The 16,775-nt window shown below is 36.4% G+C and overlaps 1 protein-coding gene across 1 annotated transcript in view; it reads left to right on the forward strand.

Annotated features, from left to right (window-relative positions):
- Window positions 1-16,775, forward strand: part of ANXA10 (annexin A10) — a 97,934-nt gene that overhangs the window by 58,681 nt on the left and 22,478 nt on the right. Inside the window, exons 4-6 of the mRNA XM_033215627.1 lie at window positions 10,310-10,423; window positions 11,985-12,075; window positions 13,033-13,112. Coding sequence (XP_033071518.1) covers window positions 10,310-10,423; window positions 11,985-12,075; window positions 13,033-13,112 — 285 coding nt within the window. The remainder of the gene's footprint in view (window positions 1-10,309; window positions 10,424-11,984; window positions 12,076-13,032; window positions 13,113-16,775) is intronic.

The raw sequence follows: 16,775 nt of genomic DNA on the forward strand, positions 1-16,775 counted from the left end.
TATTTATGAAAGGATAAACACGTACATGCGCAGTTAAGCTTCGTACCTCTCCACGGGACCGATGTTCAAAACATGGTGGTGTTAGCATGTTGCAAGGGTGGAATGTTCAGCCCTCTGACACTGAAAGGTGACAAAAAACCCTCACTGCACATCCTCCATAGACTGGCCAGAACCACTCAGTGGTCGGTGGTCTCTAGCCAGTAAAGAATGCTGGCTGGTTGTTTTGTCTAAATCACAAAAAGGAGGGGCAGTGTAAGAGGGTTGGTTGATATCAGGGGTGGAGTAAGTCTTTCCAAAGGGCTGGTTTCTGGTTAACTCTTAGGAAAGAAAGGCAGTGAGCTAGGGAGAGGGTATCATAAGGTATATTCTACCTTCCATCCCATCATTGCTAGGAACTCAGTTTTCAAGATTGCTCTGGGGCCCCCTTGGCCAGGAAGGGGTTCATCCAGTCAGTTGAGGGACTTAGGATTTCATTTTAATTTTTCAATATAATATAAAATTATGCAAGTATTTACATAGTGACCACTGGGGGAAGGAGATAGAATTAAGACAAATTCTAAATTTCACTTTATACAGCATGCATCATTGATATTTAAACAGCAAATAACATTTTAAATAATAATAGAAAAAGCCATGTAAGTGAAAAGCATATGAAACTATTCCCCTGAGCATATTCAGACAAGAAAAATGCTGGTCTTACTTCTATTTCTTGCCCCTGTTTATCCATAATAAGATAAAAGTAAGATGAATAAGAAATAAGAAAATGCCATTTTATTTTTAATTTAAATGGAGTGGTTAGAATAGCTGCAGCAGGGGTAGTCTGCAGTTTCATTGGCAACACAACAGCTCAATTTGCAAAGCAAGTACTCATTAGCTTAATGTAAGGCCAAGCTGTGATTCCAGCAGAGTCTGCTTTAGGGCAAGTCTTCAGAAAACAGGCAAGCAGAGGCAGTCAGGCTGGGGAAAGTCACGCTCCAAAGGTTGCATTTGAAAAGCGGCATATGTATATAAGTCCAAGTGAGAATGTAATACTCTAATTAGAGAACCTATTTGAAGGCTCCACTTTGAACTTGCAATGTTTAGTTATTTAAACATATTATTCAATATTTATCTTCCCAACTGAAAGTAACACCTTCTTCCAGTGTCCTGATAATAGCATGCTATTCCCATTACTATAGCACTTACCAAATTTTGTATTGTAATTTAATTGTAATTCCTGTATTTCTCTCCACTGAAGAAAACTGCTTGATGATAAGGACCTTCACTTATTTATGTCCAAATTGCCAAGAATGACTCCAAACAAATAATTGTTGAACTACAAGGGTCCTCATTCACTCATTCATTTTGTACCTATATTGTAAGTGATTACTATGTCGCAGGCACAGTTCTGTGGGCTGGGGAAATAGCCATGAAGAAAACAGACCAACAGCTCTGCATGATGGAGCTTACATTCTACCTGCTCTACCTGGGTGGGAGAGATCATGCATAGAAGGCAATAAATGCTTTGGAAAAAAGCAGAAGCCAAGTGAGAAATACAGCAAGTGTTGGGAGATGGAGTATAATTTGAAATAGGATACACAGGGCAGGCTTCACTAAGAAGGCAGAGGGGGTGGGCCCTGTGAATACCTAGGGGAAGAACATTAAGGGCACAGTGAAGGGCAAAAGTAAAGGCCCTGACTCCAGCAGGTCTGCTGTTCTAGGTTCAGGAAGAAGCCCACTGTAGCCAGAGCAGAGAACTCAGGAGCAAGGAGAATTGTAGGCGATGAAGTCACAGAAGTTACCAAGAAGAGATCATGTATCTTGCTGACCATGTAAGGACTTTGTCATTTACATGGGAATAAAACACTCTGAGTGTTTTCTTCTAAGATCACCTGTATAAAATAATGGTATAGTTCACTTTGGAGTGTGGAGTGAGAGAAAACATTTTGAGCAGAGGAGTAACTAATCTGATTTTTATTTTCCCAGGATCACACTTTCAGGGGTGTTGACAGAGGCTGCAAGGTACAAGGACAGAAGAGAAACTCACTTGGAGGCTACTTTATATATATAATAAATAAGTAAATTATATATATATATATATATAGCCATCCAGCAATTCTATTTATATAAAATATATTTTATGTAAATCAACTATAACTCATAGGGCTTATTTAATATTATATATATACTTTCTGAGACAAGGTCTCACAGTCAGTCACCAGGCTAGAGTGCCATGGCACAATCACAGCTCACTGCAGCCTCCCTCTTGCAGGCTCAGGTCATCCTCCCACGTAACTAGGACTAGAGGTGCACGCCACCACACTCAGCAAGTTTTTGGCATTTTTTGTGGAGACGGGGCTCCTCCATGCTGTCCAGTCTGGTCTTGAACTCCTGGGCTCAAGCAATCCGCCGGCCTCAGCCTCCCAAAACACAGGCACGCACCCCTGCCCAGCCAGAGGCTATTATATTAACAAAGGAGAGTGATAATGGTGGCCCGGGTAAGGACTGTAGCAGTAAAAGCAGTAACAATTCATCAGTTTCTAGATAGATTTGTAAGTTGGAGACAATAGAATCCATGGACAATCGGACATAGCAGGGGTATCTAAGGAGAAAAATACAGTTATAGGTTCTCAGTTTCTGTTTCTGGTTGGGCCAGTAAAGGCCCTTCCCCATCCCTCTTTTCTGCTTATCACTAGAGAGAGAAACTAAAAAGCATGACTTCAAGCTGCTAAAAGCCTAAAGAAAAAAAAAAAAAAAACCCACAATAACCACAACAAAATAAGACAGATTGGACAAGCTTGGGATATAGTAAAAGTTGGAAGAACTTTTTACTGTGAGGTGAAGAGAGACAGACAAAGATGGGAGACGGGAGAGAGGAAAACAACCTAGTATTGGCATTGACACTAATTAACCATGTTTTATTTGCAGCCAGTTACTTGAGGTTTTGTGGGGTTGGAAAGACATACATCGATGCCTACAATATGCCATAAAATATTTTCAGAATTTTACCTGAATTAAATCTTTTAACATTTTATATCAACCCTGCGAGGCAGATGCTGTGATTATTTTCACTTTGCAGACTGGGAAACAGACACAAACAAGTTAAGGAACATATTTGGAATCTCACAGCTGGTATTTTGCACTGTGAGGATTCAAGCCTAAACACCCTACCTCCAGAACCTGTACATTCTAACATTAGATGGTATCTGATACTGTTTATTTTCCTAAAATTATGTTACTTTTTTTTACAAAATTAGTTCACTGTAAGTATAGCTATGTACACACACACACACACACACCACACACACACACACCACACACACACACACGTGCGCCTGAGATAAAAACAAAGATACAGGCGCCATCTAGTGGCACTACTAATCTCAGTCTACAGTTCAGTATTAGTATAAAAATATAATATGTAAAGGGAAGAAATATGTTGTGATACATGTGTGGGGTGGGAGTAGTGATCAAAGAAATGTGACTAATGTTAAATAACAAACTTTTGCAATGTTTGCATCATCTTCAGCTTGAACATTGCCTTTTTTATCCTTTACCAAGTTTTTCTTTATCCACATTCATCCATTATTCTTTCATTTGCTTATACATTCATTTATGTATTATTTATACACTGTACTCTACATATTTTGTGCACTCAGTACTTTGCTAGAGCTAGATGCTGAATTTTGAAGAATTTGTGAGAAAGTCCATGTCCTGATAGTCTTTTGGGGGAAATATGCACATATATTTATCATATAATGTGGTCACTGAAATATAATAAATGCAAAGATAAAGCAGTGGTGACGAAGAAATAATCAACTTCACTTAGGGATAGAAGAAGGTTCATGGAAGAGATGATCATTTTAATGTTTCTACCTTTCTATCAACTGTCAAGTGCCACTATCCTGTAGAGATAAAAGTATATTGAATTGATCCACTTGCATTCAAACCTTCAACGCACTGCCACCAGATTTATTAAAGAATGCCTAAAGTATGCCACAGGTACCACCTATTTGCTGTGTTCATCACTTTGGTGGCATGTAATTAGTGGCATCCTATGGTGCTAGCTAGGTCACCTTTGTGTGCCTGATTTTCTTGTCTACATAGTGGAATGAATACAGTTCCTAACTCACAGGGTTGTTGTAATAAATTATTACAGTTATTCTAATATTCAGAATACTGTCTGGCAAATATTAAGTATTCAGTAAATGCTGGTTGTTATGATAATCATCACACTCTTCTGCCTGGCCTACTCAACTTTCCATTATTAGGGCCTCAGGATATACCCTTTGCACTACAAGGACATCCAAAGTCTCTTTTGAAATACTCAGATTTCAAATCAACCCAACATTTATTGGAAGCTAGCTGTATACTTCACATGCATGTTTTACTCTACCCAGAACAGTACCTTCTCTGTAGTGAAACATTATTTATTGTTGGTATCTCCTATGCCTTTGCCTGACCAAATCCCACTTCATCGTTCAAGGCTTACCTCACAACTAGGCTTTCCATGAACCTTCATTTTATGAATAATATCTCTCATTTATACATTCATACAATTCTGTAAGTTGCCTTGCCCTTAAGGGTCTCTCTCAAGTTAGCCCTTAGTTTATATATAGTAGGTGACCACCTTGCTTTTAAGTACATATTTCTCATTTTTATCCATCCTGGTGATGTTTAGCTGGAGTAAAGGGAAAAACACCTGGCCTCCAAACAGGAGACTCCATTAATTTTGAATAATTTTTACAAACTCTTCCTCTTACCTAGGATTCTCATGTCACCTCTATCCCCAGTCCTATTAAAGAATCATTCCTCTAGGGCACCAATATTAATGATGAAGTTCATATTTTTTCTAAGGTACACTAGTGTGGAAAAAATGCTAAAACTACTAAATTACCTGATAAATAACTTGAAACCAGTGATCAAGTGGTATGGCATATAAATTTGAAAGAAGTGAATAAACTGAAGATTAAAAAAATTATAAATGCCAAAATAACATTTTAAAATTAAAAATTCAGAATATTGAATACAATTTCTATAAAATAAAATTCATTTATGTTGATGCGGTTTGAACACAGCACAATCAAGGTATAGAGCATTTCTCTTTTTTTTTTTTTTGAGACGGTGTCTTTCTCTGTCCCCCAGGCTGGAGTACAGTGGTGCAATCTTGGCTCACTGCAACCTCTGCTGCCTGAGTTCAAGCAATTCTCCTGCCTCAGCCTCCCAAGTAGCTGGGATTACAGGCACCTGCCACCACGCCAGGCTAATTTTTGTATTTGTAGTAGAGATGGGGTTTCAGCATCTTGACCAGGCTGGTCTTGAACTCCTGACCTCATGATCCACCTGTCAGCCTCCCAAAGTGCTGAGATTACAGGCATGAGCAACTGTGCCTGGCCAGTATAGAGCATTTCTAATACCTCCAGACTTTGTGCCTGTTCCTTTGCAGCCCATCTCCTGACATCCTCCTGCTGAAAGAAACCACTGATCTGCTTTCTACTTGTCTTTACAGATGAAATTTTGCTATTTCTAGAATTTAATATAAATATAATCATGTCATGTGCTCTTTTGTGTCTAGATTCATTTTCTCAGAATAATGTTTTTAAGATTCACTTGTGAAGCTATGTGTGTACTTTTATTGCTGAGTATTTTTCTAGCCCATATATTTACCAATATTTATTTATTCATTCACCTGTTGATGGACATTCCTTTTCAATTTGAGGTTATTATGAATAAATGTGCTATAAATATTCATGTTCTTTGGGTTTATCAATGTTTGTTTTTGTTGGTTAATACTGAGGAGTGGATTTGATGGATTGTTTTTAAATATATGTTTAAACTCATGAGAAACTACAAAAGAGTTTGCTAAGGTGGTTGCAATATATTACATTCTCATCAGTGATGACAGTTCCAAATGATCCACATCCTTACCAACACCTGGTAATATCAGTCTTTTAACTGTAGCCACTCTAGAGAAAATGTGGTGGTATCTCATGATGGTTTTAATTTCCATTAGTCTAATGACTAATCTTTTAAGCATGAAAACATTTAAACATTCCACAGGCTTATTCCCAATTTGTATGTTTTATTTGGTGAAGTTCTAGTTGAAAGGTCTTGTCCATGTTTTCATCAGAATGTCTTTTGGGGTTTTAGGAGATTCTTATATCTTCTGGGCACAAGTCTTTTGTCAAATATGTGAAGTGACAACTGTGGTTTGCTTTTACTTTCTTAAAAGTTCCTTTCAAAAATTTAAGGTTTTTATTTCAAACAAGTTAAATTCATCATTGTTTCATGTATTGTTTATTCTTTTATGTATCACGTAAGATTTTTCTGTCTACACCAAGTTGCAAAGATTTGTTCCTATACTTTCTTCTAGAGCTGTAGTACAAATTCAAATAGAATATATCAGTAAGAGCAGACATCTTTGCCTTGTTTTCAATCTTAGAGGATAAGCATTTAGTTTTTCACTGGTATCCTCTTCCCTGTAGAAATTTTGTAAATGTCCTTTATCAGTTTGAGAAAGATTCCTTCTTTCTTTGCTAAGAATTTTTTTTATGGTTGTGTGCTAAACATTCTCAAATGCTTTTGCTACATTATTTGGTTTAGATATGTGTCCTCTCCAAATCTCATGTTGAAATGTGACCTCCACTGCTGGAGGTGGGCCCCAAGGGAGGTGTTTGGGTCATGGCAGTGGATTCCTCATGAAGAGCTCTTTCCATCAGTAATGAATTCTCCTTAAAGAGCCTGGCAGCTCCTCCCTCCAGCTCTTGCTCCCCCTTTGCCTTCTGCCATGATTGTAAGCTTCTTGAGGCCTCCCCAGAAGCAGATACTGTTGCCCTGCTTCTTGTACAGCTTGCAGAACCATGAGAAAATTAAACCTCTTTGTAAATTACCCAGCCACAGGTTTTTCTTTATGGCAACACAAAGTGTACTAACACACTACTTCTATTGATATCATCATATACCTTTTCTCCTTATACTGCTAAAATGGAAATTTACATTGATTAATACTCAAATGCAAACCAACCTTGCATTCCTGGGATAAACGCTACTTGCTCATTAGGTGTCATTCTTTTTATGTATTACTAGATGTGCTTTATAAATATTTGAACACATATGTTTGTGTCTAGGTTTATAAGGGATATCAGTCTGCAACTTTCTTATGAAGTTTTTATTTTAATTTTTGTATTATGGCAATGCTGGCCAGATAAAGTAAATTGAGAAATCTATCATCCACTAATTTCTTCAAGATTTTGTGTAGGATTTACTCTTCTCCTTCCATAAGGGCTTGATAGATTACATTAGTGATTCCACCTGGGTCTAGGGATAGGAGGGAGCATTAGCTACAAATTCAATTTATTTAATTAACATTGGGCAATCTAAATTTTCTTTTTATGCTTCAGCCTATTTTGGTAATTTGTATTTGTCATGGAATTTGTCCATTTCAACTAAATTTTAAAATACAGTGGCATAAATTTGTTTATAATATTTTCATTTTAACCCTTAGTGTCTATAGTATACATACACACAACTCTTACACTTCCAATATTGGTACTTCGTATTTTCTGTCTTCTTATAATGCTTTTATCTACTAAAAAAGAAAATCCACAGTATATGAAAGGTGTTGTTGGATTATGCCAAATAAAATGAAAATTAGGACTATTTTGTTGTTATTTCAATGTGGAATCTTTTACTTGAATTCCAGTATTGAACCACCTCAGAACTAAGGTATTGCATGATTTTAAGTAAAACTGAATATGCTTTACACACTTTAGTGAGAGATTATTTTAAACATCATTCAGATTTCTTGGTAACCCTACAGAAAATAAATTGAGCATATATATTTTTTTTTCCCCTCAAATGTTATTTTAATTCAGGGATACATGTGCACGATGTGCAGGTTTATTTCATAGGTAAACATATGCCACTATGGTTTGTTGCACCTGTCAACCTATAACCTAGATATTAAGCCCAGCATCCATTAGCTATTCTTCCTGATGCTCTCTTTCCACCTTACCCCTGCTCCTGACAGGCCCCAGTGTATGTTGTTCCCATCCATGCGTCCATGTGTTCTCATCATTCAGCTCCTCCTTATAAGTGAGAACACGCAGTGTTTGGTTTTCTGTTCCTGTGTTACTTTGCAGAGGATACTGGCTTCCAACGATCCATGTCCCTGCAAAGGACATAATCTCATGCCTTTTTAATGGCTGCATAGTATTCCATGGCAGATATTTACCACATTTTCTTTATCCAGTCTATGATTGATGGGCATTTAGGCTGATTATATATTTTTACTATTGTGAATAGTGCTGCAATGAACATATGCATACATGTATCTTTATAATATTAATATAATGGTTTTTATTCCTTTGGGCATATACCCAGTAATGGGATTGCTGGGTCAAATAGTATTTCTGCCTCTAGGTCTTTGAGGAATCGCCACACTGTCTTCCACAATGGTTGAACTGATTTACATGACCAGAAAGAGTTTAAAAGTGTTCCTTTTTCTCCACAACCTCATCAACATCTGTTGTTTCTTGACTTTTTAGTAATCACCATTCTGACTGGGGTGGGATGATATCTCACTGTGGTTTTGATTTGTATTTCTCTAATAATCAGTGATGTTGAGCTTCTTTCCATGTGTTTGTTGGGTGCATGTCTGTCTTCTTTTGAGAAGTGTCTGTTTATGTCTTTTGCCCACTTTTTAATGGGGTTGTTTGTTTCTTGTAAATTTGCTTAAGTTCTTTGCAGACTCACTCTGTTTATTATACCTTTGTCAGATGGATAGATTACAAAAACTTTCTCCCATTCTGTAGGCTGTCTGTTCACTCTGATGATAGTTTCTTTTGCTGTGCAGAAGCTCTTTAGTTTAATTAGATTCCATTTGTCAATTTTTGCTTTTGTTGCAATTGATTTTGGAGTTTTCATCATGAAATATTTGCCTGTGCCTATGTCCTCAATGGTATTGCCTAGATTTTTTTTCTAGGTTTTTTATAGTTTTGGGTTTTACATTTAAGTCTTTAATTCATCCTGAGTTAATTTTTGTATACGACATAAGGAAGGTGTCCAGTTTCAGTTTTCCGCATATAGCTAGACAGTTCTCCCAGCACCATTTATTAAATAGAGAATATTTTCCCCATTGCTTATTTTTGTCATGTTTGTCAAAGATCAGATGGTTGTAGGTGTGTGGTCTTATTTCTAAGTTTTCTCTTCTGTTCCATTGGTCTGTGTGTCTGTTCTTATACCAGTACCATGCTGTTTTGATTACTGTAGCCTTGTATTATAGTTTGAGGTTGGGTAGTGTGATGCCTCCAGCTTTGTTCTTTTTGCTTAGGATTGACTTGGCTATTCAGACTCTTTTTTTGGTCCCATATGAATTTTAAAATAGTTGTTTTTTCTAATTCTGTGAAGAATGTTAATGAGAGTTTAATGGGTATAGCATTGAATCTATAAATTACTTTGAACAGTATGGCCATTTTCATGATATTGATTCTTCCTATCCATGAACATGGAATGTTCTTCCATGTGTTTGTGTCATCTCTGATTTCTTTGAGCAGTGGTTTGTAGCTCTCCTTGAAGAGATCTTCCAATTCCTTTGTTAGCTGTATTCCTAGGTATTTTATTCCTTTTGTAGCAATTCTGAATTGGAGTTCATTCATGATTTGGCTCTTGGCTTGCCTGTTGTTGGTGTATAGGAAGACCATATGTATTTTTAAATTCTGCTTTACATTTTTAAAATAAAATGCAAAATATTTTTGTCAGTTTTCATAGCACAAGCATTTAGCATGCATGTATTTCTCTTTAAGTGTTTGACTTTCAGTATTTAAAATTATATTTCTTGTTATTTGAGGAAAGTTCTAAGACTACTTAATGAATTTACATAAGCTGTTTGGCATTAGTATAACCAGGGACTTCTGCTCAAAGAGACTGTTGCAATGATAAAATAAAGTGCATATTTTCTTTAAGGACTAATGTTTCAGTAATTCCACAAGAAAACTAAAGACCCCAATTAAATGTTTTTAAGTTTAACTTTTACATATTTTCATAATGAGATAAAAAGAGGAGTTGGAGTTTGGGGTTGGAAAAAGAAAATGATTCTATGTTCAAATGATTACAATGTGCATAAGCTATGTCATGCAGGGGTGAAATTAAATCAATAATTTTCAAGTTCATCATCTCATGTAATGCATACATATACATGAGAATCGGACTTGTTATTCTGTTATTATGAAATGACATGAAAAAGAAAATATTAACAGATTTTTTGCAATTATCTCATTTCTCTTGCAAATTTGGTAACATACAATAAAAATATGTACTTTTTCCTCCACAGGACCTGATTGGGGATCTGAAGGAGCAGCTTTCAGATCACTTCAAAGATGTGATGGTTGGCCTTATGTACCCACCACCACTGTATGATGCTCATGAGCTCTGGCATGCCATGAAGGTAGTGATCTGATCCAAAAATATGCCTGTAACAAGTACAGGCCAGTATTTCAATTGAGGGGAAACTGTCCTGTGATGCTCCTACATACTTATATGATCAAGGAGAGGGGAGGGAATATCTAAGCAACAATGTAACAATGGAAATGTTGTGGTCAAGGGAAGTGGCCTTGTTAGGAAGCTGGAGCCTCCCAGGCTCAGTGGCTGGGATCAGCCTGTTCTTTTGTTATACAGAGTCACAAACTTACTGAACCAGCCCCAATGCTGACCTCCAACAAGGAAAAGGGAACAAGCCTCCGGGGCTATTCAGATTGGTCCCTGAGTATGTATTCCTATATTGAGGAGAATGTATTAAAAATGATGTGACTCTTGTTACATTATTTGTAAAAGTTTGATTAAGTCAAAAGAAGATATTGAATCCGGGACAATATATAGATGATGTCTTTATATTTTCTTTTTATGACCTGAGGTTCATTCTTTATAGAAACCGGTTTTTTTTTTTTTTTTTTTCTCAAATGTATAAAAATTTTAATTCGGAAGAATTAGAATCAGTGTTTCTTAGAGGAAAGTCATTTCCATGAAGTAAGTTGACTGTGGATTTGTTACAGATTTTGTTGGCTAGGGACAGGGAACAAAGAGGGCCTTGGCTTTACTTCTTTCCAAATGCAGATATTAAACACCTGCAGAACTGTTGAAATCATTCCAGTGCGATGCTTGCCAATGACCAGATTACCACAATCTGTGAACAACGTGTGACAGAAAAGAGGCAACAGGAAAAAATTAAAGGACATGGATTTTGGCCATCATATTTACTGATCCAAATAGGCATTGTACAAAAAGTATATGAATTTTAACTAATCACTTTTAACAAACGTTGCATGTCAATTCCTCCCTCTTGCAAAATTACGTGTCTAAAAATTATTTTAAAAATAAAGTTATATGTTGCTGTTTGATTAAACAAGTGTATTTTATCAATATTTCATAGAATGCTAAGGATTTCTGAGGCTTTCCTAAAAAAGGTGTGTTGTCTTTAGATCACTTTCACAGACCAATATATGGATATGTCTGCAAGAGACCACAGAAAGCATCCTTCCAAATATTTACGCAAATTGTACAAAATTCCACATCTAGAGAGGCAGCCACAGGTCCTTAAAATATTCTTGGCAAATTAGAAAACCTGTATGCTAATGTCAGCCTGCTAAAGAATTAATATTGCAGCAGCAAATGGAATATCAAATATCATTTCAACAGCAAATGGAAATGCTCAGTGCCATGAGCCTTGCTTGAACATGTCTTCCTCTGCATTGTTTAGAAATGCTCATACTGTTCCATTCTAAATGAAGAAACAGAGTTTCCTTCAGATAATATTAATTCTTCAGGATCAAATAGGTAGTAAATGGCAAAGTTGGAACTAAGATTGTGCCTGCCTTCATCCTAAACACACTTCCTTTCCCCTGCCACCTCTCAAAACACTAGAAATGCTATATCCCTTTCTTGTACAAAAGGTGTGCTATTACTCCCAATAAGAATATCCTTACATTTATCTCTTTTCTTCCTTTCTCTAGGGAGTAGGCACTGATGAGAACTGCCTCATTGAAATACTAGCTTCAAGAACAAATGGAGAACTTTTCCAGATGCGAGAAGCCTACTGCTTGCGTAAGGAAATACACATATGTGAATGTATTTTACACATATGTGAGCTTTATAACACGTTGAATATTCCCGTTTCTGTATTTTGAAGAATTATCTAAGACATTCTCACATTTAACATAGGATTCACTGAGGACCAATTAACTCATTAGGTAAAATTGATTATTAGTGCACTAAAAATGAAACAGTTCCCTAGACAATCAAGCTAAGCAAATTTTCCAGGAAAATAATTACAAATCTCTATAAGGTGAATATTTTCATTAAGACAGGAAAGTGCCCCACACTTGAATTCAGGGGGTATTTCATCTCTTACCCAGGAAAGACCCAGCATATAGAAAAAATAAAGTACAATAATGGCTCAGTGAATTCTACAAATACATCTGCTTCGCTTTACATAAATTTCACATTCCTGTAATCTACCACAAAATCAGATTTTTATACGTTTCAAAAGTAGAAAGTGTAACTCTTTTCACTTTCAAAAAGATATAATGCCTTAAGTTCTATTGCATTATGTACTCTGTGACATTGTGTGTCAAGAAAATGTTGCGGACAGTCATCTCTATTGCATTCAAACAAAAACAAGACTTTTCTGAAGGGAATGAAGTCAGAACTTTCACTAAAATGTTAAAATGAGATAAAGCACTTAGAAAAAGTATTGGGCTGGGCAGCAGTCTATGGAAATAGAATGCATAATACTGTATTTTGAGAATCAGAGAATGTGAAATGACTCTCAATCCTGTTTTTCAATTTTGGAATAAAGATTTTTTAAAAACAGTCCTATGCTTATGTTTAATTAGGTGACAGAATTCTTTGGCAGACAGTTTATTAACAAAGAAATGTCAACAGGTGGACTACATTTCCTGGACTTTGTACTCACAACTGGGACATAACATTAACTTATTTAAAACACATTGATATATAGTTCTATAATAAATCATACCTTTAATGTGTTTCCTTATGCAGAATACAGCAATAACCTCCAAGAGGACATTTATTCAGAGACCTCGGGACACTTCAGAGATACTCTTATGAACTTGGTCCAGGTATGGCATTCCAAAATTTACACCACTTTGCACTCTCTAAGAAAATAGGTATATGTCATTGCAAAAAAAAAAAAAAAGAACAGAAAACTCCAGTATATTACAGTTCAACAGTAAATTCTGTGTAGTAACATTTACTGAAGCCATGTTCAAAGTACTCAACTAGAAATTTAAGTTGTTAAAGACAAGTATGGATAATGCATCAGCTCTATTTTCAAAAAATTAAAAATATATTCTAAAGACATTATAAATATACATGTATGTATAACATATGTATAATTAATTATATATTCCGAGAAAATTAAAAGATTAAAAATATTACAGTTAAAATTAATAATTCTAATTAGAAATAATGTCTTTCTTTCTTTCTTTTTTTTTGAGACAGTCTTGCTCTGTCGCTCAGGCTGGAGTGCAGTGGCGTGATCTCAGCTTGCTGCAACCTCCGCCTCCTGAGTTCAAGTAATTCTCCTGCCTCAGTCTCCCACATAGCTGGGAGTCCAGGCATGTGCCACCACACCCAGCTAATTTTTGTATTTTTAGTAGAGATGGGGTTTCGCCATGTTGGCAAGGCTGGTCTCGAACTCCTGACTTCAGGTGATCTGCCTGCCTTAGCCTCCCAAGGTGCTACAATTACAGGCATGAGCCACCATGCCCAGCCTTAGAAATAATTTCCTTTTTAAAACTGCTACATGAGTTTAGGGCACACTAACATTTCTGAGCTCCTACAATGTGCCTAGTACTGTGTGAGGAGAGAAACAATGTTCTCATTTAATAACAAAACACTATAATACAAATATTCTCATAAGTACTTCAGAAAAGAATAATCAAAAAGTATAAAGTTCGAGCTCTATGATTGTCTAAAGAGCTAATAAGTAGAAATCCAGAATTTGATTGAATGATAGAGACTCTAAAAGCCAGCATATGATCTTCAATGCAGCCTATAAAAATTCTATGGTATTATACATTACCAAAAAGAAACATTACTTTAAGTTAAAAATAGATTTTATCATTTATGTTTCTGTACCGACTAAATGATATGTATTTCCATGTATTGACTATTTCTTGAAAATATTCCACATATTAGCATTGTAATACAAACAATATTTGTAAAGACATAATTATCTCCTGTTTTATACATGTTCTCCAATATACCTGCTATCCTATTTTAACAAAGGCACTCAGGAATGCAAAGAGAGAGAGAGTCAGTGCTCAGCTCTTAATTTCTAAAAGAGAATCTCAAAGGCCACAGTTGAGAAAAATGTCTTAAAAGCTGGAATTTTTGTTTGGTTTTGCGTTTCGTATGTGTGTGTGTGTGTGTGTGTGCATGTGTGTGTGTTTGAAATGAAACAAGAGTTTCTAAACCCCCAAACCTTTCCTTTACACATCAAAGGCATAGTAGTTAGCAAAGAATTAGTAGACACCAAAGAATTTCACTAAAACCAAGAAGTCGATAGAATTTCGTACATGGGAACATGAAATTAGAAAAGAATACATGAAAGCCTTTTTAGTGGGAACAAAGCTGGAAGAGTAGGACCTAGGAGAGAGAAAGTTCTGTAATCCAGGTGGAGGCGACTAGAATCCTGCCTAAAGCCCTCAGGAACCCAGAGCCCCACACTCTTAGGCGAGGAGTTACAATCACCAGATGAAAATACAAGATAGATCATTGTCTATTCTTTCTTCCTTTTCTCTGAACCACTCCAGTGTCAATTGTCTCCATGAATTCTTAGATTTGTTTTTAATCTAAACTTTTCTGTGGCTACTATTGATAAACTCTGTCCTTTATCCCTCTTGGCTTTATCTGAAGAGGTGCTTTGGAGAACAGACAGTCCTCAGTCCCTGAATTTTTATGGTCTGACTTATCTACTTCATGGTACCTTTCTACTTTATGATGGTGCAAAACTACTGCAATTTTCACATAATAGTTGATATTCCATAAATTATGTGAGATATGTAACACACTTTATTGTAAAATAGGCTTTATGTTAGATGATTTTGCCCAACTGTAGGCTGCTGCAAGTGTTCTGAGAACATTTAAGGTAGGCTAGGCTAAGCTATGATGTTCAATAGGTTAGGTGTATTAAATGCATTTTTGACTTGGGATATTTTAATTTACAATGGATTTATGAGGATGTAACCCCATCATAAGTCGAGAAGCCTCTCTATATCCTTGAAGGTTGTACCACTTTCATAGCAGCTCAACTCTGGCAAATTTAGAGTCCTCACATTTTGTTTATAGCATACGTTATCAACGTTTCTTTAATCTGGGTTTGTAATGTCTTTGAAAATGAGGCTCTCTTAAAAACTTAGAAGAGTTGTGATCTACTTGCTTTTGGTTAGGTCCATTTACCACTTAACCACATGCAAAGTTCTTTCCTAGATATATTTCTGCAGTATGACTTTGCATCCCTGCTCCCTCATTTATGCCTTTTTTTATTTTCACGACTCAAAAACATTTCCTTGAAGGATCTCTCAGAAAGTAAAACTGGCCAGGTATTACTAGAGGACTGAGCCATAAAAGACCCTTACTTTTCAAAACCTCTTCAAGTCTCAGCTTACATTGCTTGGAATCAGTAAGTGGTTTCTCTTTCTAACTCTTCAAGGCACCAAATTTCTAAACTTTCTTCTCCCTTGTGTGTCTGCTTGCAAACTAGCCAGTTACTTACTGAGCTCATCTCTTTCTTGTAATAGATGACTAAAAGCATAAAGTAAATGCCATTTCTCAAGCTCACAGGAAGACCAGAACAGGTGCTACCGATCAGAGTGCATTTCCCTTCCAAGAAGTGATCCAGAGACTTGGTCCCTTTCCACCGTTACTACTGGCTTTTAAGTTTATCATGTCTGTCTTCAACCCAGGGAAGCAGAAAGAGAATAGAGGTTTCTTCATGGAAGTGTTTATGAGCCTTGTTGTAATGCATACCCATTTCTAATCAAGTATCATTGGCTAAACCCTCACTCAAGTAGGCCTACTTAATATCAAAGGTAGTGAAGTTATTTGTCTTCAAGGAAGTTGAAACGAGTTTTACAATCTGTAGTTAGTGTATTTCTACTACTTTTTTTTTTTGAGATGGAATTTTGCTCTTGTCGCCCAGGCTGCAGTGCAATGGTGAGATCTCGGCTCACTGCAACCTCCGCCTCCCGGGTTCAAGTGATTCTCCTACCTCAGCCTCCCAAGTAGCTGGGATTACAGGCACATGCTACCAAGCCCAGCTAATTTTTTTATTTTTAGTAGAGATGCGATTTCACCATGTTGGCCAGGATGGTCTCAGTCTCTTGACCTCTTGATCCTCCCGCCTCAGCCTCCCAAAGTGCTGGGATTACAGGCGTGAGCCACCACGCCTTGCCAATCAGTGTATTTCAAAGCTGTGAAAGAGAATTGAACATTGCAACCAAGAAATACAAATGGGTAACAGAAGATGGTAAAGACATATTTGTCAATAAATAGAAAACTTTTGATGATGACTATATTAGGCCCAAATAGAATTTCTAAAAGGGAAGCATATATAAACAAAGGAAAAAAAAAACACAAAATGCACTGCATTCCTTCTTAAATATACTTCAAAAAGGAAAATGTCTTTGTATTTGTATTCATGCTTTATGTTTTTGAACATGTCTTTACTGTGCCACCATTTCCAATAATCTTGTTCCTACTTTTAATCTCACTTTTAG

This window comes from Trachypithecus francoisi, unplaced genomic scaffold (assembly GCF_009764315.1).
Source record: "Trachypithecus francoisi isolate TF-2019V2 unplaced genomic scaffold, Tfra_2.0 Lachesis_group1, whole genome shotgun sequence".
Classification (NCBI taxonomy): domain Eukaryota; kingdom Metazoa; phylum Chordata; class Mammalia; order Primates; family Cercopithecidae; genus Trachypithecus; species Trachypithecus francoisi.